Raw genomic sequence first — 26047 nt, 5'->3', positions numbered from 1 at the left:
GACGGAACGGTAGTTCCACAACTAAAGTGGGAGTATTACTGAAACCGACAACTCGTTATCAGTTCGGTTCATGGACCCAAGTAACAAAGAGGACTAGATTCAAATTACGTCTATTTAGTCGACTTCATGGGGGCTAAGAAAGGACGAACACACAATAGTCTCCGGGTAGTTTATTTATCTACTTTAAAGAATCCTTTGACAAGAGATGAGTGAATATAAACATTGTGCAAATGAGCCGCAACTAGTGTCATGCCTACCCCTTGAACAACAGCACTTGATCCACATGATGACCTGGAGGTTAAAGGTAAGACGCCTTCTCTAATAATAGACTGAGAACCTCCGGTGTCCCTAAGTACCTTTACTGGCAGCTGGTCTTCAGGATCCCCTGTTAAAGAAACAAAGCCCTTTGAAATAAAGGGTTTGAAGCAGGGATCAGGTACATCATCTTCCTGGGACATTTCTGTCTGATAGGGAAACTACTTTAATGAGTCCCATGCCTTTTGGCGTTTGAAAGCGTTGCGAAAATTGTTGTTTACGCTTTAAGAAATGACACCCTGAAATAAGGTGTCCCGTTTTATGGCAGTAGTTACACTCACGGGGCCCCCGTGGAGGTGATGGTGGTCCTCTAGACCTTTCAAAAGTTGTTGGGCCAAGATCAGGTCTTCCAGTTTGCGACTCTGTAGCTTTATCTGGGCGCAAGGGTGAAGAAAACACAGTCTTGTGAGTGAGCATAAATTCATCCGTTGAAACAGCTGCCTTAGCCAGTGAAGTGACCTTCTGTTCATTTAAGAATATCACCATCCTTTCAGGCAAAGAATTCTTAAAATCTTCCAAGAGAAGTAACTGACGAAGACTCTCAAAATGATCCTTCACTTCATTAGCCGCACACCATTTATCAAAGAGAATGCCCTTCTCTCGCGCAAACTCAACAAATGTCTGAGTAGCAGACTTTTTATGGTGTCTGAACTTTTGTCTGTAGGCCTCCGGCACAAGCTCATAAGCACGCAAGATCGACTCTTTAAGCACTTCGTAAGGCAAGCTTTCTTCCAAAGAAAGTGAAGATACCACTTCCTGAGCTTTACCTACTAATTTGCACTGTAGTAGGATTGGCCACATGTCTTTAGGCCAGACTAGTGCGGTAGCAATTCTCTCAAAAGCACAAAAATATGAGTCAACCTCCGACTCTCTAAAAGTTGGCACCAAAGCAATATTTTTACTAACATCAAAACTTTTTGTATGCGAAGGTATTGACCTCTCAAATGTTTGCTCTGAAGATATTCGCAGGGCACCAACTTCAAGCCGCTTTAACGTGATTTCTTTCTCAGCTTCTATCTCTAACTTGCGAATCTGCAGTTTGTAATCATATTCCGCTCTACGCACCATTTCCTTCTCCTGGACCTCCAGCTGAAGACGACCTTCAGTTTGGCATCACTACTTGCACCAACGCTACCCGGAGAGAAAGCCTCAAACCTAGGAAGCGTTGCAGGAGGAGCCTCAGGATTAATCTTGTCAATTCTAGGTGTAGCTAATACACTTTCCCTATCATTTGTTACATCCCCACTAAGGTCTCGGGCAGGGGTTCCCAAAGTGGGGGTCACGACCCCCCCGGGGGGGTCGCGAGACCCCGAGTGGGTGTCGCGAGATGATTACAAAATGAAAATTAAATTAAACATTTTCAGTCTCTGGCACTGTTATTTTGGGGGTGGCGGGCTGAAAAGTTTGGGAACCCCTGGTCTAAGGAACCTTGAGACAATAACATACAACCAATAAAAATGAGGGAGTCAGCGTAACAGTTGACAAAAGGTTTATTAACAAAACCAGGCCTATCTCTACATCTATCCTTTGAAACCAAAACTCAAACAAAAAAACCCTCACTAAATAAACTACAAAGAATTTGACAAAACAATATACATGGGTGGCAACAATCCGCTAACCTAGTGTGTCTAAACATTAGTTAGCTACGTGGTGAGAAATATACAGGTTACCCCAGACTTACCTAACTCCTACACCTCTCAACACACACACTTTCAAAAAGGTCAGACAATACAAAGAGAAGGAGTTGCTAAACACTGCAGGCTCCTTCATCAGCAACAGGCCCAGAGTGAGAGAGAGAAGACTTCCTGGGTGCCTCCTTTATGGTCAGCCCTGGCTGCTGATAGGCCATCAGACTCAGGTGCACAAGCAGATACCGATCGGCTGCTGATTAGCTGTGCAGAAGACAGGGAGAAGAGAGAAACACAGGAGGGAAAGAAAACCACACAAGTACAGCCTGCCTGGCATGTAACACAGGCATACAAAACAATTGAGAACTCTAAAAAGTTAGAGATTAGAAATGATCGATTTTACAGGTATACCAACGTATTGAACAAATGTAAGGTTTCTGATGGGGCTTCATAAAAAGTTGTAACAACCACTCTACAGTATAAATCGATAAAACATTACAGAATTGTGAAAAAAAAACCTACTTCCCCTATGTCTGTCTTTCCCTCTTTGCAATTGGAAATACATTCTCCTGCCAGGTACTGTTGTTTCCACTGGAATATTTGCATCATAACCTGTGTACTTGTGTGTCATCACAGAGGTGGACCTCTCCGACAACAGCCTTGGGGATCATGGGGCCGGAGCCATAGCTAGTATGCTAAAGGAGAACAGCACCCTGTTGAACCTCAATCTGTCAGGAAACCATTTCACAGACCGGTCCGTTGAACACCTCGGCCCAGCTCTGATCACCAACTCTCGGCTGCAGCACCTCGACCTCAGCCACAACGCTCTGGGAGAGCAAGCAGGTAGAACAGCAATTAGTTCTTTATTGTAAAGGTCACATATATTATGTGAGCACCATAGACTGTATATATAAATGTGAGCACTTAGTCTTTCAAGGAATGTAACTCTACCATCATTGATCATTGAAAAAGCAAAAGGACATTGTAACGACGAAACGCCGCTACTAGAGCTCCGTGGACATGTTGATATAATCATTGTACTGTATAGGGTATATTAACACAGTATTGGCACATGATTTAAACAACACACTTTATTAATGGATAGATATGTTTATTGACAATTGATTGAATTGTATTGTTGTGATGAGTGGCGTGCGGCGCGGACGCCGGGCCGTTCCTGCTCGCCGTTCGCCTGAGTAAAGAAATGGATACGGGTTAAAAGGCACATATTCATACATTGCGGGTAGCGAGGGACTGTTCACGAAGTAAACGTGAGAAGTAGTGATGGATTGTGTGATGAGTAAACTTACCTCTGTCTGTTCTCTCTCCCAGGGTGTTCGGGCAAAATAATTCCTCCGGGCCCGCACACCTCTAAATATAGTTCCGGGAGGGAAACGGCAAGTGGTAGTCTCCAGGGGGGAGTTCGACATTTTTGTACATAGCTGTATCTATTTAATGTATATTGTTATAGCTTTATTCAGGTGTATATTATTGGTAAAGTGGTGGGAAAATATTTGGTAAATGTGTATATAGTGGTAGTCAATTGTTTGCTTACATAAATATAATGGTATGTGCCAGCCAATGAAGATCTGAGGCCTCCTATAAAAAGCAGTCAGTGGTGTTGAGAAGGGGTTGTATACTGTGTGGATGTTGGAGGACAGCCATGTGCTCACAGTGGATGCAAAAAAAAAAAATCTGTTTTCTATGGAAAAACCCCAACATGCCTGCTCTCCTATTTTTCCTCCATGGCCGCTCGGGCATTCTAACAGACATGAAAGAGGCGTGCTGTATTGGATAAATAACTCTGGCTTATTTTTGACAGAGCTCTTATTAAACAGAAAGTTTGCTTTTCAACCTTCAGTTGAATTTGTACCATGTCAAAGAAAACACTGTATGGCCAAAAGTATGGAATCAAGCATGTGGACATTCAAACGTTACACCCATATGGACCGTTTAACACTTCAGGTAGTTCTGATTAATCCCAAAAGTCTTGCATGGGATGGAGATTAATGCTCAAAGTTCAATGCAACATTATGTAAGTATGTTACTTTAATATATGGGAGGCTGTGGCTCAGTGGACAGCAAGTTCGAATCCCACTGTCCCACTGCGGTCAGCATGTCGTTGTGTTCCTGGGCAAGACACTTCACCCCAAATTGCTCCTGTGGGGATTGACCACAGTACTGAAAGTATGTAAATCGCTTTGGATAAAAGCGTCTAACAAAATTACATGTAATGTAATATTGGCTTTAGTTCAAATTGACCTAACATGGTCTGTAAATGTGTGTGAATGGTCATTTCCCTCACCACACTCACCTTGTAGGGCAGGCTCTCCCTCTATGAATTCAGTTGATTTACCATCTATCCATTTGAATAAACATTAGAGCTCTATAAATTGACTATTTGCTATGAATGCAGAATACTTTTAATTAAGGCAATATCTAGTATCTCCTATTATTAGATCATTGAAAAAACATTCGGAAGCATGCACAGGACAGCAGGCTTTGGCATTCAAAGGTCAAGCACATTTCGCCTGGATTAAAACCCCTTTTAGTTGTTTAATTACCATGTGGATGAGCTTTGTGACAGGCACCTTGTGGGAGAATGTCAGACCAGGAAGCAATGAGCGTCTGATGTATACATAATTGAAAATAAATCTGAATGAGGAAAAGGTGCACCACCATTTTTCATTGCTGCTATGATTCATCCCGAAATATCCAATTGTATTAAATATCAAAGGACATCCTCATGCTTTTTGAGTGCACTCTTCCATATAGAAGAAAGTGCACCAATAAAACACTCTGAGAATTCATGCTATGGTTCTATTTCATTTTCGATCAAGCACGTTTTGAGCGTATCCATTGGTTATGATCCACTAAGTGTTGTGCCCATTCTTATTCTTGAGCTACATTTAGTGAAATGATGATGGGGATCATTCTTTTTAGAATCCTCACAGACTTACGGCCCGTCCACACACAGGCATGAAAAAAATCTTGAAAAATCTTGATGCTGGGCGTGTCTAAAGCTTGGCGATTTTTTGCGAGCAACGCGACCAACAACCAATCACATGAATCTCCCGCCCCTGACATACAAAGCAATAGCAATGTTAAAACGAAGTCAACTGGATATAAACTCTCCAAACAGGCGAAAACCTACCAGTTTCACCCACTGTCTCTGTCACCTCCCTCCATGCCTGGTTCCTCCGGTTTGTATCCCGGTAAATAGTTCTGGTCGTAAAGTACCGGGTGATTTACTACCGTAATTTCTCGTTTGGAATATGAGGAAATGAACTGCGGTCTGGCTCTCCCAGTTTGCACGCGGTTTGATTCGCTAGTGCTTGTACTGGTGGGATTTGCATAAACGGGATTTTATTGGCTGATGCCAGCTTCGCAAGCATTGGGAGCATCAAAAGTTGAACATTGCTCAACTTTTGATGCTCACGATGCTTGCAAAGCCATGCTCCGATCCCCACAATGCAGTTCGGCGAAGATTAAAAATCTTCTACGTCACCCCATTCAAGAGAATGGGCGAAGCTTTGAAAGATTTTTTCCATGCCTGTGTGTGGACGGGCCGTTATGCTTTTAGACCAGGGGTACTCAAATACAAATCTTAAAGGTCCAACATTTTCTTTTCAATAAGACAAAGGTCCGTTTATTACGGTCATTCACACGAGGTTGCAAAAACAAAAATAATCTGTATGCAGCAGTTTTCATTGTTATTGTGTCTGTGCTTACAAGGCGTGCGTCTTGTGCTGCATTCACTTGCACTCGGACATTAGAGACTTTCTCTCATAAATGTCCGATGAGCCACAACTTTTCTTTCAAAACAAAGCTGCCAACTGGGGTGGCAAGGCCTATTTTCAGGATAGCAGTTGCCCCCCCAGGCCACCCCAGTAGGTGAAACTAGGCTACTAGCTAAAGTACAGATGCAACTAGATGAGCTGTTAACTCTCGCTCTGACTTCTTTTTTTTAAACACACGCATTTTTCCCACCCGCATTCCGCGAAGACCCGCCCTACTGTGCCTCTGATTCGCAGACTGTTGGTGGGGGGAAAAAACGCTGACGGGATGCTGAATGTGATTGGACCAATGCGTTGACAGACACACACATACAGTGGAACAGTCGGACATGCAGAGCGCTGTTTGTAGTGGACATAGCGGAACATTTAGACTCGTTGCGTTGTGGCGATGTCTCGCAGATAACACATATGAAAAGTATAATTTGCTCAGAGTCCAGAGACAGTTGTGGTTCGGTCCGGATCCGGACCGGAGTCCGGACTTTGAGGATGCCTGTTTTAGACCATGAGACACACAATCATACCATCTCAGTGGAATCTACCATCTGGAGATAAGATGAGTTTAAGCATGAAGTCTGAGTTTGATTTGAAGTACTTCTGATTATGCTTTCTGACCAGCAACATGTCTAAAATATCCATCATTGAGATTTATTTTCCCCTCCACCTGTCTGGAAGTGTATATTTTCCAAATTCAGATTGCACCTATTTGAGAAATTGTCCCAAAGGCTTGAAGCTGAGTTGTTTGTATTCATTCAGAACAAGCCCTTGTATGTTACCAATGTTTTTAGCTATTTTCTTGGTTTTACAATGAAAAAAATGTAGCCTTTAATTTGTCATACTGACATTATTCCTTCTTATGTTGTCCTCTCCTTTAAGGGCAGAGCCTGGGACAGGCTCTGTCAGAGAACACAGGGTTGAGATCACTAAGTCTGGCCTGGAACTGCATTCGAGGGAGAGGAGCTGCGATATTGGCTAATGGCCTAGGGGTAATCCACCTGGAGATTTAAAGTTTGAACACCATATTAGTTTTTCAACTCATTCAAGCAAAAGGTGGTCTTCAGGTAATAATGTGTGAGGTAAAACCAGGACAGTTCTGTGAACTTGTATCACATGAAGTAATACAATAAATATTAATATGAATTAAATTATAATAAAATTCTAATTAAGAACATTGCTAATGAAAAGCACTCTGAATTATTGCATACATTTTGTATCAGTCATGATTTGCTAATGTGTTTTTTGTTATGCAAGGCAAAAAAATAATAATCATACTACCCAGGTGCACAGCCTTTTGTTCTTACAGCAAATGGTCAATTGGCTATAGGGCCAATTTTTGACAAGGCATAGAGGATTTCCAAAACCAGAATCTGAAATGTGGTACAGTAACTGTAAGAACAAAATCATGATATACTCTGATGACACTATTTAGAATGTGTTTATAATGTGTATATTAAATATTTTCATGATGCCAGTTGATAAATGCTACTTGAGCATGCCAGGCTAACTCGCTCATCCTATTTCTGAAACAGCCCCCTGGTCATGGACTGTGTACAAGTCAGGGTACATACATCCATGCCCCCAAAATGCTCGTTCACATCAAGCACGTCAATTTGCGTACACGTAACAGCACCGCGCGTTCATGACAGCATGGTACTGGATTGTTATTATGATGGATTTGATATTAACGAGGCGGCAGCATGGGCGGCAGTTAGCAGCTAGCGGCTAGCTAGTAATTATGCTAATTTACACATAAATTGTTATACTTTTATATTACGCTGTAACAAGATCTAGTGATATCCAAGCAACAGAGCTTCATTTAGCATGAAAGAATTATTGCACTGTATATATATACAGTGGGGCAGAAAAGTATTTAGTCAGCCACCAATTGTGCAAGTTCTCCAACTTAAAAAGATGAGAGGCCTGTAATTTTCATCCTAGTTATACCTCCACTATGAGAGACAAAATGAGAAAAGAAAATCCAGAAAATCACATTGTCTGATTTTTAAAGACTTTATTTGCAAATTATGGTGGAAAATAAGTATTTGGTCAATAACAAAAGTTCATCTCAATACTTTGTTATATACCCTTTGTTGGCAATGACAGAGGTCAAACGTTTTCTGTAAGTCTTCACAAGGTTTCCGGGCCCAGCAACCTAACGGAAGTGTAGTACCGTCATTTGGCCACAACGAATATTCTCATCAGAGTCCGACGCACTTCCTGGGGGCTTGGAGCCTGCCTGCAGGCTTCCACTCTCAGGACAGTTCCGGTGTAGGCTCCACTCTCAGTACAGGAAGTGACGATTATGACGAACACGNTAAAAGGACCAAAGATATTAACAAAATAAAAAAATAAAAAACTGATAAAATGGGCCAAGGAAGGTGGCCCTGTGACGCACAGAGTCCACAGGGGGGTGCCGGACACAGGTCGGCAAAGGGGGGTGAGTAGGTATATAATTGCCTAAAACTTGTGTAAAAACAACGGTAAAAAGAGGAGAGGAGAGTGACAGCTTACCCGTTTGCGCTGGGTGGGTAGCCTTCCCGGAGACGGCCGAGCAGGATCACGGCCACGAGACCAAACAGCCAAGGGGGCTTGACGCCCAACTGAGACTACCGGCCCTCCGCAAACGCGCCGCCCGTCCTCAGGGGACAGTTGAGGGCAATGTAAGGAGGTTTCACGTACCACTCGTCTGAGTAGGTGGAGGCACTACACTCAGAGGTAACACTAAACTTTTGAAGTTAGTCAATACAGGAAGCCCCCGCCCCTTTTTTTTTGCACAGCAGTATTAGCAGTGAAGGACATGAACTCTCACCTCCGATGGTGCCTTGACAGTGACTCTACACCTTCGGACGTCCGTCCGAGGTTCGGGGGTCCTTCACGCAGCCTGAGACTACTCTTATAAAGCAACACGGTATTACTGGTCCCAATGACTGTTACATGTGGCTATACTATTAACGATTCTGGGCGCGTGGTTGTGAGACTCTTACGTGTCTTATTGTATGTTCGTCATTTTGCACTTTAACTGGAGACAGGAACGGTTGTTGTCTCCTAATGATCATTGTTTATTTAGATCTCTTTGAAAATAACGAATTAACTGGTTAATGTAACTATAAAAGGTGTGTATAGTAAACTTGTGTAGTTTGTCAAGGAAGGATTTTTTATGTGTGGTCCTGTTTAAGCCTAAAAGACCTAGAAAAAGTATAAGATAGGTAGAACTGAGATGGAGATCAATACCTTCGTGGTAAAGGCCGGTGAACTTTTTTTATTTTAGGGTGTTTTTTCATGTAACTCTTGTAACTCATATTTTTTCAAGTTTATAGTGACTGTCTATGTTTGTGTCAGCGTTTGTTATGTTACTCTATGTTGTTGGTGTTCGAGTCCGTGTCTATGTGATTAAATTGTTCTCTATATTGTCGTCTGCTAGGCGTTGGGTGAAGTGTTGAATTTATTCTTTTTTTACGGACAGCTGATGGATTTCGCATGTTGTCTTGGAGCCGCTGAGTAGTGTGTATGCATTTGTTTACGTGAGCTACTTTATTTGTTCTAGCTACTTTTTAACTTGTACTTTTTTTGGATTCAGGACACTAATATTATTAAATATCGCCTATTTTTTTCTTAGTTCGTTTGCATTAGTTAGTTATGTGAGAGAGCAAAGGAGGAGGATCGGCTATAAGGTTATTGATTTTGTTTTTTTTGTCGTGTCTACTTTTTGGTTGTCCATTTTACTGTTGCTAACAACTAATCCTCTTCTGCCTTCTACTTGTGAAAAAAAGTGTCCGAAAATAGGCACTCGTGAGGCGGGCAGAGTCCCCTGTCAACTCCTGTTACATTCCTCCATGGTGTCATTTGTGCGAAATATGGCGAAGTCAACTTTTATGAGAACCAGGCTGGGGGGGTCAAAAGGGCTTGACCAAGGCCGACCCAAAGTGCATATAACTCCCGTTACATTCCTCCAAAGTGCATGGTGAGCAGACTCATCACCTCCGTGATGAGTCTCCATTGTGATTTGAAAACTTCAATCAGACGAGTCCTTCGGGGGGCGGGGAAAAAAAAGTGTTCGTCAGAATTGTCACTTCCTGTACTGAGAGTGGAGGTGTCCTGAGAGTGGAGCCTACACCGGAACTGTCCTGAGAGTGGAGGCCTGCAGGCAGACCCCTCTCGACATTTCCCCCAACACACATTTAGACGCCATCGCAACACAGAAGTACCTTTCAAATCCCATCATTTTATCATAAGATCATAAGACCCCGCGGGAACCCTGTAAGTGGTTCTTCCTATCTTAATGATCAAGGAGGTCAAGAGGACCCGGATCAGTAAGCTGCACTGACGGGTGTGATTGATTTAGTTCCTGAGAGACTGATTACATCAGGATCAATACTTCTGCACCCCCACTCTAAATTAAAGTCTTCCTTTGGTCCTCACTCAGTTGATCACATCAGAGAAGTCGTTCAAGTATTTCTTGTGATTGCATTTAAATGCTTACTTTAAGCACACTGTCCCGAAATTGACACCAGATGGACACACGAATATGGAATTGTGAATTTTGCACGAAGATGGCCCCGAAGTTGGTCAACAGCCAAGCAACAGCCGAAGCAAGTACGATGCCTACAGAAGGCCACACGATGGCACCCAAACAACACACGTACTTTACTTTAGAATGTATACACACTCAACGTAAGAGCTTGTGCCTCTTCGGGGGGTGCTAACTTTTAAACATACACTTTATTATTTACTTTCTCCGTCTTTATATGTAGATTAGAAGATATGACCTATCACCGTCATGTTGTTTCCATAGCAACAACAACTTCCTGCCAACAGCGTAAACTCGCCTTCAAAATAAAAGCATCTAAATAAAACAGGAAGTTAACCTAAATTACATTCAAGACATACAACTGCGGTCATACGATGGCTTAAGATGACCTCACGAATGGCCCGATGTTGTGTGTGCCTTGGCCGAATTTGAACATTTCCTTTATCGTGTGTCCATCTGGTGTCAATTTCGGGACAGTGTCACAGGGGCTTTACAAACGATTATTTCTGTTTTTAGGGAAACATTTGCCTAAGGACAGTGGATCTGTCATTCAATGGCCTTGGTAAAGAAGGAGCCAGTGCTTTAGGAAAGGCTCTGAAAGAAAACACCGTTCTGGAGGAGTTGAATGTGAGGTATGAGTATCTGGTAATCAGATTATTTTATGCTCGCTCTGAGTTACAAATTCAGTTGGTCATTCGTATCGTGAATCAGATCAAATGCTGGTCTGTAACTTACTGTGAGGCCAAACTAATACAAAATATCCTCCATGAGACTCCTAATAAGGCCCACCTGCTGTATCAGATTTGTAGTTTTACTGTCAAATTTTAAACACTGGTGAAATGTTTTCTTAAAGTGAGACTGTAAGCATTAACAAAGTCGAGGTAATTGAGTTTATTTTGCCTTTCTCTTAACATCTGAAGCAAAACCTAGCATGCCTCACAGATTTCCAGATCATGTGTGCACTTCTGTACATGGATGAATAATGCCATTTCTGAAAAAAACAACACTTTATGATTGCTTTCCTCACACTCAAACACTTTATTTGTTCTCTCTAACAATTCTCGCCACAGTAACAACCGAATACCCCCTGAAGGAGCTATCCACCTAGCCATGGGCCTCAAAGTAAACAAGACAATCAAATCCCTGAATGTAAGCTGTTAAAAGATTGATTCTAGCTTCAAAGGCAAGGCAATGGGGGGCATCAGTGGATAAAATGGGATAAATAACTGGATCACTGTATTTGTCTGTATTTTTTCCAGCGCCACAAGGACTTACTTCGACTGCCTAAAACAAGTTAGGAATTGTAAAGTTGTGGTGAATAAATACATTGATATTGAGTTACAGTTTAAGCATTTATTGTTGATGACATGTGCACTCCTAAATTGAAAATGTAGTTGGGGTAAGAATAGACAAGTCTGAAGTAGAAGTCACGCCATAACCAGCTGAATGTAGATAGTGCACGATTTGATTTTGTAATTTGTTGGACATTTTTGAAAGGAATAGTTTGACCTTTTTGGAAAATGCGCAGACGTAGTCTCTGTGACGCCATGCACCCATACTTTACTAAGAGTTGTTAAGCTCAATGTGGTTGGCTCTGAATGTTAACGCTCAAGCCATCATAAAATTATGAAATTATCTCACGAGACCAAACATGTTTATTGTAACAGGCTGTTAACAATTTTTTATTTTTTTTCGGGTTGGGTAAAGTTGGGCATTTCAACTTCGGCGTATACAGTAGGATTGATCTTTGTAACCAGCTATTGGCAGAACTGCGGTTTTGGGTAATCGGTCGTTGATTTCATTTTTCAGCACCATTGGTTGTTTGTCTGTTTCCCAAAAATGCTTAACTATTCCTCATATGGCTATAGGAGGATGATTTTAGGTGTTTGGTGTTAATCATTTGCACTATTGCAATTTTCTCACATTATTAATGTTTGTCTTTGGCCAGATGGGTAGGAACCCCATCCAGAATGCTGGGTGCTTTACCATCCTCAAGTCTGTACAAGAAAACCCAGATTCAGCCATGGAAGCAATATACTTCTCGGTAACACACCGACATTTCCACCTCCATCTTCATGAGACTTTCTGCAAATATTCTCCCTTTCAAACTTATTCACTGCTTTTCTGTATCACTCTCTCTAGGACATCACGGTGAACCAGGATTTTGAAGATCTGTATAAGGCAGTGAAAGAAATATTCCCTGCGCTTACAGTTAATCATGGGGGCAGAATTGGCACATTCAGAAAAGCAAAAGCTTAAAAAGTGCTACTGTAATTGCTTACATTTTATGCCAGAAAATATGGAATAAGTCTTGTCAAAGCACTGTGGAAGTTTTCATCGACAAATGAACCAAAGGATGGATGTATGCAAGGATATCATTTAAAAATGTCAATTCAACAAATATATTCCACTAAATGAAAGGTTTTTGTGTGAAATAAACTTTTTTAATGCCAGATAATTAAGCGACTGTTTCTTTGTTTTAAAAATGTTGAGTACCGCATGTGTGTGGGCTTAAAATATGGTGTTGTTAAAGTCATTGAACACAGGCATACAATACAGGTATTGAGTATGATTCTTTTTAGGTATGATCTGATTTAATGTTATATAATGTCAGTGGGTAGAATGATAGAGAGGATCAGAGAGCACCCCATTGTGTATGAAAAGAAGTGAAAGTGGGTTGCACAAAAAGGATATAAGTACTGCATGACTAGTCTAATAGAGAAACCAGCTTTGAAAGAATGATCCACTGTTAGATAAGAGGCTTGTTTACTGCAGCAGAACAACTCCAACAGGGTTAGATACAGGTTGTCTTATTTAAATCCAGGGATAGAAAGGTCCTAAACATTTATACTTAGGCTACAGTATAGATACTTAATGTTCTTTGCTTGAGTTTTATATTTTCTGCACTGACATGCGCCCCATAGTAATTATTTTGTTAAGGGTTGTAGTTCTTGTTTCTTTGTCTTAGTTGCTTTGCAGGGAAAGGTTTTAAGATTTAAGATTTTGTTTTTGACCAACACAGCAAATGTATCTACCAGCTGCTAAACTATAGTTACAACCTTTCAGATTGTACATTTAGTCATTTAATTTAAATCTTTGAATGGTTTCATCCCCCATACAGTTGGCTGTTTGGACTTACAATAATGTATTTTGTAATATAATGTATGCTTTATTTTTTAGGGATGAACCCTAAAATGTACATAACTACTCTGTAGCTATGTTCGTATGACAAATAAAGAACCTTGAACCTTGATGACTTAACTTAATGCTTGTAATATACAAATGCTCCAAATACCAAAGCATTACATTGCCAAGCCTATAGAATGGCATGAATAAAAAGGCCTACAATTAAATTAAACATGCATGTCCTGCATACAATTAAAGCATCACATTCATGTTTTAAGTAAATGATTTCATTAGCAAACTGTTTTAAATAAAGACAAACTCATCTACCCCTGCGTAACTGCGTCACAGAGTCTCGCGTGTTTTTAAATCCCCGGCGGGCTAACCCCTTTAGCAGCTGAAGGGTTAGCCGGGCGTCACAAGACAGAGGGCAGCGCCAGGAGGTAAACATTAACCACACTGCTGCTTTTACCTGTCCAAATAAGTTTTTCGTTGACAGAGAACATGGCGACGACTGTGTGGTCCAAAGGACAGATGTTGTTCGGGTATTCCTCGAGGCTGCACCGAGCAACCAGGTAAAGAAGTTATTTTAACTGTACAGCATAATTACACGTTTATTAAAAAGCCTGTGCAACGTTCTGTATGTTTACCTTTAAGTGTAACAGTAAGTTACATTTTAAAATCTAACCTTACATGCCTGAACTTGGAAAATATGTGCCATAGTTTGCTATAAAAACGTTACCAAACAAAAATATTGCTAAACAGACTTTTCTGTGTCTATGCAACACAAACCAAGCTTTTGTGTTTATTTCAGCCTGCATCTTAACTTTATCTATATTTGTATCCACATCAAGTTTAAAAACTGAATGATAAAGTGGGTCAATGTTTGTGTGTAATGGCCTACAATATGCTGAAGTAAACACCTTTTATGTAAGACAGCAGGGTCATTATTAATAAAACAACCAGGCAGTTTTCCAAAGCAGCTTTAATCATTTGCTGGACCTCTGAACTTTGTCCTGTAAAGCTTCACTTAGTTTAACCACCACTTGTTGACATCTTATCTGTGCCTCCACACTGTATGCATCTCCCCACTATCTGGCTTTATTCAGTAACATATTTTCTGGCTCGATTACTACTTTTGTTATGTTTCAGAGAAGCCATGGTACATTCTAATTATAGTTTCTAATTAAAGCCCTTAAGGTTAATACAAAAGAAGTCTCTCTGACCTTCAAAGTTTTATTGGGGATTTCAGAATATTAAATAAAGCCTTAGAAAGTGTCTGTGAATTAACAAGTAAACATATGCACAATATAGCTTCTTCTTAATCCATTAGTGGGCATATACCAACTATCCTCTCTGGGCCGTTCTTGGTCCAACACACACAGAAATCTCTAAATTGAAGTTAATGTTGACATTGAAGCAGCTTTAAAAACGTTTTAAAATTCAAAGTCCATTAAAAGGGAATCCTTAAACTGTCCTTGGATTGAATGTCATTCTGAGCGCTGAAGCAATATTTAGCATGACATAGCTCTATACAACCAATTACATTTATGGATTGTTTTTGTGATTATTCAAGCCTTAAATATTTTTTTTAAAGTGATTAAAATGCCACTTTTATCCACTCCAGAGTGGTTGAAAAAAGGTGTTTTCCTGAAGACACAAGCTACTATTCATCCCACTCACTCCTACAGTATGTATGTTTTTCATATCAAAGAATATTACCATCTTTTAGCTGATAATGTCACGCAGATCTCCACTTCCCTTTTTGAGTTTTTCCTTTTTAAATCAAAATACTTTTTACGTTGTTGCTTTGAGCCTTTGTGAAACTTCTGTCATCTCGTTTCTGTGTAGGAGGTTTTCGGAGAGCGGAGACAAAGGCTGGTTCCGTTCCGTATTTGCGCACAAACTGGATGCCAGGAAAGATGCCCACTCCAACCTGTTGTCAAAGAAAGAGACCAGCAGCCTGTATAAAATTCAATGTAGGCATAAAGATCTATACTTTGGTTCAAGTGAAGGTTTGACTTCATTCAGCGTGAGGCTGCAGAGGGCCAGACACAAGTCAATGGGATACATGTGTTGCATCATATTATAATGAAATTGATTGTGTTTTATGTTTCAACAGTCCATCATCCATTTATCTCTCTTGAAAATGGCTAAACAAATAATGTTGATACAATTAAATCTGGCTTCAGTGACCTCAGAGAGAACTATATGTTACATGACATTACGGACAAGCACAAGCACAAGTCAATATATTATAGTGTGAGGTGAGGTGCCAAGTCTGTACAGTTTTAAAGCGACATCAAAACAATGTTTTCTTTTGAGTCTGTGATAACTGTGTCTGTCTCTTGTAGAGAAATCTATCATTCTTCCTAGGGCTTTGATCCTTTTTGTGGCGTACATCACACCATGTGGGGATTTCAATTTGAACACTCTATCGGCCGTAGCCTATAACCTATTGAAAGCAAATCAGTTTTTTTGAATAGGAGCCTGTGCTGAATCGGAGTGTGAAATTACTTTGTTGAGGAATTTTAAGGGTTGCTTTTATAAAAAAAAAAAAACACCTCTTTGTGATATGACTGTCTTTTTTTTTCCAGTTCACAACGTCAAACCAGAGTGCATGGAAGCATACAACAGTCTAGAGTGAGCGTGTTCACTGCTTTAAAACGTTTCTTGCATTTATTCAAACAATATAGTATATTTCGACCAGTACGAAAACCTTTGCATGTCTAATTAGGTTTCTTTCAAAAGTATATTTTGAAAACCTGCATTTCCACATAATTAAAGACAGATTAGTTAATGAGCTGCTAATTACATTTTGTTTCGTATCATTCTGAGATGGAAAATATTGCATAATAGTCCTGCAGAATCTCAAGAGTAATTCATTGTACAATTGAAGTGATATCTTGGGTGTAACAGCAAGATAGATATTTGTGGACTTATTACTCTCTGAGGGCCTTCTAGTTGTTCGTGGTGACAGTATATTATGACTTCTGGCACATTCACGCAATTCATCAAATATTGTAATGTTTGTTATGCTGCCCTTAGGGCTGAGGTGCAAACCAGGCTCCATCAGGACCAGGATTACCCATGTGAGGTGGTCGGAAGCTGGAATACCTGGTATGGAGAACAGGATCAAGCAGGTAAGCAGCAATAACAACAGTAAACAGACAACATGTTAAAAAATAAATAAAAGAGTGTCACATCTTGTTGATCACATTCACCGTTTGTTTGAGGGTTAGTTCCTTTTTTCTGGCCCCATGAATGTTCATAGCTGCAGTGAATTGTTTGGCAGAGCATGACAGAGAAATGTACAGACACTACCAGATGACTCACGCCAGCACTTCTCCCCCTACATATGCTCATTTACACTGTATAATGTACATTAGGATCATTCAGTGACAGGTAGAAGTGATCACAATGTATTGGACTGTGTCTGTTTGCTGTGTGGGTGGCTTCAGTCCTCACACAGTGCTGCAGTGACATCTGCTGCTCTGTTTGTTGCAGTGCATCTATGGCGATACAGAGGAGGATACCCGGCCTTGACTGAATGCCTGAAGAAGCTGAACAATGACAAGGTTGACTGTGAACTGTTTCTTAAGCGTTAACCTTGTTGCACAGAATGGAAAAACTGATATTTAAAATTTAATTTACACTGATTTGAGTTTCTTATCAGCATTCCAGAATTTCCTTTTTCAATTGAGCAAAATAAAATAACTGTATAGTATATCTTATTGAAAACATTTTTGTCTCCCTTCAGGCGTATTTCGAGTTTCGCAAAGAGAGGGCAAAAATGTTGGTTTCAAGGCGAAATCAGCTCCTCCTGGAGTTCAGTTTCTGGAATGAACCCGTGCCCAGACCAGGACCAAACATCTATGAAATGCGAACATATTTTCTCAAGGTATATCATATTGTACATATTAATGCCATGACTAACATGTTCCTGCACTTTACACTATAGATTTTATTTTCAGAATGATATAGAATTGACATGAGTCAGTTCTCTCAGTTGGGTAGTTTCATTCAAATAAAAATTCTAATGATGCTTTTCATATATTAAGACTACAAATGGACTTACAGTTTGAATTAAAGGTATTAGTTTAAGGTTTCGGAAGATGACTTTTTTTAATAAATCACATTTATAGAAGTAACATACTGATTTAACCCCCGTGAAAATGATAAAAATGTCGGACGTAAATTCTCTGCAGTAGATCTTTTATTTTTTAATTGTCATCTCATAATAAATTAACCCATACTTAAAGGTGGGGTAGGTAATTTTGGAGAAACCAGCTCGAGTGCGCTAGAATTTGAAAATACACAACCGGAAAAAATCTGCCACTTCCTTACAGAGCCCCTCCTCCAACACATACGAACAAGCACATGACCAATGAGGGCACGAGATAAGTTTGTGCACAGATGGAAGGCTGACAGGCAGGTAGGCCATCCAGTTATTTTAGCCGGGCCGGCTCAAATGATTGGTCGTGCTTTTTACAGTACCACGGCTTCCACAGATGACTTTCTTTTATGGATTTTTTGTCAAAGCACTTAAGATATTCATTGCTAACGGGATGTTAAGAGCATTCCATGGAATATAACAAAAAGTGTATCTCGAGCCGGTTTCTCAAACTTACCTACCCCACCTTTAATATTGCAGTTCTTTAATGCCCTACTAGTATGTAAGGCTACACCTTTTGTTATTCACAGTTAACTTATTGGGTTAGGTAGTGAACTGTCCACACATTTAGAGGTGTGCCTGATAAAGTGGTTAAAAACACAACTATGATCAAATCTGTGTGCACCCAAATCTGAAGTTCTTCCTGCATATGGGCTCATGTGGCTTATTGAGTTGGTCGGTCCGTGTAAAATAAACAAGCTTAATAATTTACCTCCACACTTGTGTTTCAGCCAGGAACCATGATTGAATGGGGAAACCACTGGTAAGGCGTAATATTTTCCTAAAAATAGATAATATCAGCCGCCTGAACTTTTTCAGAAGTAAGCATTAAGTATAACCGGTGATTAGGTGATCATTATACCCCTGAAAATAACATGTCTCGCAACAGGGCGAGGGCAATCATGCACAGACAGGAAAACAACGAAGCAATCGGCGGCTTCTTCTCACAGATCGGGGACCTATATGTTGTTCATCATTTGTGGGGTGAGTATGTTACATAACAAGACATTCAATTATTTGGTAAATCTGCCGCTATAAGTTATTTGTACAGCCAAAACTACAATTTGCCTGATCCCTTAACTTAGGGAAGCTAACGGTTTTATATAAGTATCATTTATTTATTTACTCATAATGTAACATTCGGTTTGGTTACTTTTGTTTGCAGCGTATGAAAGCCTCCAGTCCCGAGAGGACACCAGGAGCTCTGCCTGGCTGAAGGACGGATGGGATGCAAATGTGTATTATACAGGTATGAGAGAAGCAAACAACCACACATACACTCCCAAGAAAATCATCCACAGTTAAACCAAAAGTGTCATATCATCATATATTTGTATTTTAAAAAGAGGGATTCAGATCAAATCAGTGACTGAATTTGTGGCTTAACTTCCATGAATGCAATAAGAAGTGTTGCTTCAAATACGATGGATAGGATTGCTTAGGAGTTAATCAGCCTGTAAAATAATCAGCCTGTAAAATAAACATACTTTACATTTGAAGCACTGCAGACATTTTACTTCACAGATGCAGTGAGTTTAAAGTACATAGAGAACTGGTGTATTGAAATATAAAGTGAACTGGACTATCACTTCCTGTTAAGTGTTTTAAGCAACAGATGAGAATATAGGAAGAGATCATCCTCAGTGGTTTTGGAGAAGAGAGCCCACAGGTGGATGCTGAGGAAGTGAAAGGAGCAAAGATGTATTTACCAAGAGAAATCTTTTAGCAGCAAAGTGAGCAGGTAAGCACAGGGTTATATGTGAGTCAGCATATTAGGGACACGCTTTCTTGCCTGTATAAAATATACATTCAAGTACTCAGCCTCAGCTTATTAAGACACATTTATAGCTACAGTAGATAGATATCTCAATAAGCAATATTAGCAATATAAGTATTTTCTGAGATTGTAAAACATGGTGAAAACAGTGAACATGATGTGATTAGAGTATTCTGTGAAACGATGTAAATAATGTAACAGTTGCAGCAAATTACCCTTCATTGTATTGTCTTTAAGATAACGGGTTACTCTCTCTCTCCTCAGTGCCATTGATCAGAAGCATGGAGTCTAGGATAATGATCCCCACCAAAAGTTCACCCTTACAATAGGAAGATGGTGGAACCTGGGAGCATGAACTAAATCTCATTCACCTATTGCCAGAGCAAAATGTAGTAATCATCATAATAATACATTTTATTTATCAGGTGCTCAATTTGTCAGATTGTTTTCATCTGCTGGATGATCTGTATTAAGTTCAAGTATGTAAACTGATTCAATAATTGCACAGCAGCCAGCCAGTTATGCAAAGTAATGGTGAAGAGTAGACTTTGAGGATCCTGAAATGCCCCCAGTTCAAGAAGTTTAGGTAAAATATGTAAAGCACGACAATACTGGCCCCATTATAATACCACATGGTATTTCTTCCACTACCTGCTTGTATGTTACGCTATAGATTGTGAATTACATTTCAAGTGAGGTGTGTATCCTGCTTTTTGTTTTTAGGATGAATAATGGTAATGGACCGTGTATTTGTATTTCACAATAGTCTCCACTCAGGCTTTTATGATTGCACTTTTATGACTGGAAATGAATCATAGTGAATGAGATCACAATGAGCTTCACAGCTGTTTGATTGAAAATAAAACTTGTCGAACCTCACACAAATATCTGATCATTTCGCTGTTTCAACAGTAAGATAATAATAATTAAATTTTTTATAGCGCCTTTCAAGAGAACCAAGGAAGCTTCACAATGGGAAACAAAACAACAAAAATAATAATAAGATGCGGAACTGAGGCAGTCTGTATCTTCGTAAAGAAAGTTGACATAACAGCAGTGTGGTCCTTGTATTACCCATGACTAACGTTTTTAAGACTAGTATAAAGGCTTAATATAAATTAAGCAAAACTAAGTTAAACTGAACTTTAATGGGTAGCCCAGGCCAGTGCTTTTCAAAGTGTGGGGCCGCCCGGGGGGGGGGTCATGCAAAGTTTGAGGGAAATGGGAATTATTTTCTTTTTTTAAAGTTACAATTTTCTTTTTTTAGATGTTATTAATAACTGCATATCTATCAATATATGTGTGCTTTGATGCCAATCTTTTAATATTTTTTATTTATTAATATTTTATTTTAATTGTTTTTAAATCACACCACCGCCCTTCAAGCCAATCAGAATCGAGCTGTCACTACTGAGAGCGAAACTGAGTATCTGCTCAGCTTTTGGAGCAAGTGAGAGCTATAGTGAATATTTCGCTCTGTAGCTGGATGAGTGCACGGATGTAGCAAATATTGTTGTTTATATATATGAATATAAATATGTTTATTGTTAATATTACTGTTGAATATTATATATAATATTATTAAGGCATTAATAGCTTTAAAAAATGCTAAACATATATGTTAATTGTTCATATTACTGTTCAAAATTATATAATATTATAAAGACAGAAATCACTTTAAAAATGCTTTTAAAATATGTTTACTGTTGATATTACTGTTTAATAATATGTTAAGAATGTTTATAACAGAACACACAATGAATGTAATGAATGACAAACAAAAGATAAATACAATTTTTTTTTTAGAAGAATAACTGATTATTAATTATTAATACAAATACAAATTAAGAAAATGTATTACGCTGTGATTAATTTGTCATATTTTCCATCATAATGTATTCATAATAAAAAAATAAAAATAGCAACAGGGGGGTCCCCGCCAGAGAATAATGCTATATGGGGGTCCTTGGCATGGCAAAGTTTGGGAACCCCCTAGGCTACAAGTCACCCTGTGCCAGTTTATTTGGGAGAATTTGTAATCGCTTTCTCATCCATGGCACCAGCATCTCTGAAATAAGCTAATTAACAAGTTATATCGGTTCTTTTGTCAGTACAAAAAACAAATTGCTTTAAAAAAGACGATGTGTGTGTACGTAGCTTGCAACCACCAGAAAGTTCTGGACGTATAGGCACATAATGCTGACTGTTAAACCACAACATGTCGTTTTTAAATTAAACATTTCTTTACACATTTTTTATCATTTGTAACCCAAGTATATACCTTAATGTTTAAAGTTGTGCACGTGTACTTTAATTTGAATACACTTACATTTCTGTTCGCAGTTGAACAGATGTGGATGCGCGGGACATTAAACATAAGCCTGTCACTTTAAGAGAAGGGGGCGTGTCGTTTCTGGTGCTGTCCCTTTATTTGAATATACAGTAGTTATGCGAGGCTGGAGTCGGATTGCGTCGGATGTTTTTCGCCTTGTGAGAGGAGCACAGCGGGACATGGTGGTCGTAGTCGTCGTTAATGCTCATCATCCAGGCCTATATTTAACATTTGAATGATACCACTCAGCTAGGAAGGCGTTTTCTCCGCCGCATGCACACTTGAGGAGACGACACTGCACGCTACCGACAATATGGACTTGCACATATTGGACCACAGGCTCCGAGTCATCAGCATATCCAAGAATGGGCTGGTGAATTTCACACACCCCCTGATTAAACTGATATTCCTCCGGAACAGGACACGGTAAGAAGATTATTATTGATCGGGGTCAAATGTTTGTGTGAATCACCCCGGTAATCCAGTACCGATATGAAATAACCCACAGCGCCTTTTCATTCACTGGGTGGCAGAGCCATTACTGGGGGTATCTGCCTGTGCATGCCCTGCTCTGCCTCCATGAGGGAGCTACTCATATGCATGTAGCTGTTGGGAATAACAGTAGATTATGACGTATATTCAACGTTTGTAAAACTGCACATTAGCCAAAAACAGGCCCTTTCTTTGGGAATGCATTCTAACAATGGAGATTTGATATTCATTATATTTCTTTATTATCTAGGTTACATTTGAATAAACCTGCACCAGTAAACACTTTGCATGCTCTTAATATGCATGTTGTAGTCCTGTGAAATGCATGCATGCATACTTTTTCACATTGCTTCAGCAGAACATTGATAACATCTCTTAAAATACATTGTTTCTCCAACACAAACTTGAACTTTGACCTTCTTTACCCAAGGCCAACATCCCGTTTGCAAGTTGTACACATCACATGTTGGCATTTGTACCAGTTTTCAGTTAATCCCTGGATATCCTCCCTTTGTTATGTAATTGTTTATTACTCTGGCTGCCCCACATATGCATGGCTAGAGCTCAACATCTGTCTTTGAGCTGCCCGTGATACATGACAGGCACTGGCTCAGCTACATTTCAAGATACGAAGAAGTTGTCAGAGAAGATTTTCTTCCTCTGATTGCCTTTGTGCTCTTTGACTTCTGAAGTCTAGATAACACAACATCCTTCAGGATTTTAGCATTTTATAAGTAACAGCCCTTTAATATTCTGTTTATTTGCAACAGGACTAACCCATGTCGACGAGTGAGTGGATCATCGTCCTGGAAAACACTTACTGTTCATATCTTGTCAATTGACAGATACATTAGATTTATATCTTGTCCTGTCAAATGCTTCAACTCCATTCATGCCTAGCTGCATCTATCATCATGCATTTGTCTCAGAGCATAGGATGGGACAGTAGGTTTTGACATGTCCATACCAGACACACTGGCATGATGACGTTATAAACTACAAGTCCTATCCTAAAAAACTAACAAGCCACTGTGAATAATACAAGTACTGTAATTGCGTCAGTATTTCGAAGGTATTACAGTTAGTGTTTTACTTTATTTAAAAAGTGTTTGCCTACATTTCTACCTAAACAGGCGCTGTGATGCAGTCACTGTGAGTGTGGGGGGGAAAGTAGGCCTGGCCAAGAATGAACCAGAAAGAGCATGAAGGCCATTCTTCCTTTGATTAGTAGCCCTGTCTGTTTTTCAATGTGTTGTTTTGCATGCTTTGGTGTTATATCATCATACTGTGGCATTATTGTGTTTTGCTTGGTTTTTCCTGTTCTTTTTCTATAGCATGGCTTGTTTACCCTCCCCCCCATCCTCTGTGTTCAAACTATAGACGATTGAGATTTGGGAGTGGTGGAGAAAATTGAGTTCATAGCAACTAAAAACAATGGAGCAAAAACAAGCCTGATTGCCTTGGTTGGTTTTTGCCATCTCCCTCTTTCAGGCCCCTGCTATTCATCAGCAAACAACTCCCTGTGAATGCGCTCAAAGTGATTTGAACGCAGTCCTGAGCATAATTTTAAGAAGGTTATAATCACTTATAGGAGCTGGACTTACCTGAAATTGTAAGAATGTAGATGTTCCTTTTTAACATCATCCAGCACAACTAAGGGATTAAAACACCTGTTGTGCGGAGGATGAAAGTAGTTTGAGACTTTGCCTTGTCAAAAAATTAGAACCCTTTTTGATGAGGCACAACATTGCATCAGCTTCAATGTTAATCTGTGATGGTCAGCTATGTTTAGCTATTGTCATCAAAAGGGTTAAGGTATGAGAGAAGTCAAATGTCCTCATACTGTAAGGGAGGATTTAGCTCAGGCCTTTTGTTTGGTTTTAGGGCGGTTTTGCCATGAATCATGTTAGATGTGTGCTATAGTGGTAAGGATTACAGGCAAAGAGAATTAGTTTTTTTTATTTGCTTGTATGTATCTTCACGCACTCTTACAAAAAGTGTTAGTATGCTTCTGTTCAACACTTAGCTTGCAAGCTTTCATTTTATACATAGTCGTAATTTGTTGTTTGGAGTGTATGGTAGTAAACTAAGCCCAGTACTCAGCCCAAAAATATTGGTGTTACTGTACTTTCGATGCAGCCCTGCAGGCTCCACAGAGTCCTTCTTTCTTCTTTTTCTGCAGCTCCCTAACGAGAGCATGGGTTGGAACAATGCCTCAGCTGAGCCTGAAACCCCGGTGGCGAGTTTTCCACTTGCCTGCTTCAGTGAACTGTCAAGGTTGGGGCTCTTGCTCCCCACTTTTGCACAAGGCTGCCCCCCTGCCTCTAATAACATGCAGGCATTTGAAGGAAAAAAAACAACCTTCCCCATTGTTCTGAATAAAGAGTAGGTCGTGAGAACGCTACAGACCATTTTTTCGAAAGCAGCCGAGGTAGAAGACAGCTTTGTCGTTCACTGTCAGTGGGGCTGAGGTGACTTGAGGATCCTTCCTCACGCTTCAACAACATCAGTTTTCTCCGCTTCTTATCATGTTTCCTCAGCTGGAGCATGAGTTGCGCAAACCCCACAACCACCTACCGCCCATTGCTTTGTGCAGCTGGATCAAAGTCCAGACTTTGGTATGCTTGGTTTTCATCTTCCCCACTCAGCCGCTTCCTCGCTACCTGTTGCTTCCTCGTCCTTTTTTTGTTATTTTCCGTCTCCTCCTATTTGTGTTCCTTCATGCTTCAATAGAAGAAACTTGTTTTTCAAACACACTACCACCAGTGATCATACACAAGCTAATCGTCACTGTTTCAGAGTGCTGTACGAATATGTTTATGATTAGTTGACTTATTATTGACCTGAAATGTTCCCATGGCACTCATCAGGCAACAGTCCAAAACCAAATGCATTAAAATTGCACTGACTGATATTTACCAAGAAAAGAAGCACACAGCCACACTAGAGAAGCTGATACTTCTCATTCTAATTGATCATTTAAAATAGTTTTGTTTCACTTGATCAATTGATTCATCTGTATTGTTTTCAATGATTACAGACTAACATTACAGACAATGGGCTGTGCTGAGGCCAATATCATAATCGTTTTTAGATGTCTCGTTTCATCTGGTTGGGTAAGTTGCTTGGAAGATGTGGGGGAAGCTGTCACTTCTTCAGAAGGGCTTGTCAGATGTTTTAATAGATTAGGAAAGTCATGCACATTAGGGCTGAACAATATATCGTGTCATAAAAGCAATATGCGCATGCGCGATATTCACACCGCAGGGACGTGCGGTTTTATTCATTTAAAAAAAAATGCTGACGCACTTTAGCACAGTATTCAAAATAGAGATACCGTTATTACTTATCGAAACTGCACATACAATATATCCGATTAAAGCTGAGACTCCACGGATTATTTAAGTATAGTATCATCACTAAGCGATCCGATCTCGCGACAGGGGAAGCAAACACAGACATCACAACACGTACCTTTACGGAGCTTTTTACGGGAGATCGTCTCACCGTAGCTGTCAATCTGATCAAAAAACGCGTTCAATGGCATTAAAACGAGAAAAAACACGGCTGAATCGGTTGATCCATAGGTTAATAATGTATCTGTGGCTTTGAAGCAATTGTTTATAATCCATAATTCCATTTTAATGTAAAAATCGGAGCACAAAAGTTAGCTGCTAATGGTAGCCACCAGAGTGTATGCAGCTTCCGGTTTTGGCTATGCGTCACTCACTCCTTATTTGTTCATGTGTTGGTGTGTGTAGAACTTCCCCTCAATTCCATTGGCTCTAACGGTTATAAAGAGATTTCATTCGTCAACATCGACCAAGGGGGGACAGAGATATGGAAAATCCACCCAAATGACCCCAGAAGTGTTTTTTTTGTTG

At 39.9% G+C, this 26047-nt stretch overlaps 2 protein-coding genes across 3 annotated transcripts; both read left to right on the top strand.

The window, feature by feature from the left end:
* The first annotated feature begins 2572 nt into the window (after positions 1 to 2572).
* LOC104967504 (leucine-rich repeat-containing protein 74B-like) lies at positions 2573 to 13371 on the top strand. Its single transcript, XM_010796982.1, has 4 exons — positions 2573 to 2786; positions 3276 to 3340; positions 12214 to 12309; positions 12408 to 13371. Exons 1-4 carry the CDS (start codon positions 2636 to 2638, stop codon positions 12522 to 12524), a joined length of 429 nt encoding a protein of 142 aa, XP_010795284.1. The 5' UTR covers positions 2573 to 2635; the 3' UTR covers positions 12525 to 13371.
* Positions 13372 to 13759: 388 nt separating this feature from the next.
* Positions 13760 to 20224, top strand: nipsnap1 (nipsnap homolog 1 (C. elegans)). 2 transcript variants are annotated; one of them, XM_010796980.1, is made up of 11 exons: positions 13769 to 13963; positions 15016 to 15078; positions 15240 to 15367; positions 15986 to 16031; positions 16437 to 16531; positions 16896 to 16966; positions 17149 to 17289; positions 18294 to 18325; positions 18452 to 18546; positions 18728 to 18811; positions 19604 to 20223. In XM_010796980.1, exons 1-11 carry the CDS (start codon positions 13893 to 13895, stop codon positions 19666 to 19668), a joined length of 891 nt encoding a protein of 296 aa, XP_010795282.1. In that variant the 5' UTR covers positions 13769 to 13892; the 3' UTR covers positions 19669 to 20223. The 2 variants fall into 2 exon arrangements, with proteins under 2 accessions (XP_010795283.1, XP_010795282.1); XM_010796981.1 differs by lacking the exon at positions 15016 to 15078 and having other exon boundaries at positions 13760 to 13963; positions 19604 to 20224.
* Positions 20225 to 26047: the final 5823 nt, after the last annotated feature.

The sequence above is a fragment of the Notothenia coriiceps genome, unplaced genomic scaffold (assembly GCF_000735185.1).
Source record: "Notothenia coriiceps isolate Sejong01 unplaced genomic scaffold, NC01 NC01_scaffold00037432, whole genome shotgun sequence".
Lineage (NCBI taxonomy): Eukaryota > Metazoa > Chordata > Actinopteri > Perciformes > Nototheniidae > Notothenia > Notothenia coriiceps.
Note: the sequence above shows the minus strand (reverse complement) of the source record. Positions and strands in the feature narration are given on the sequence as shown.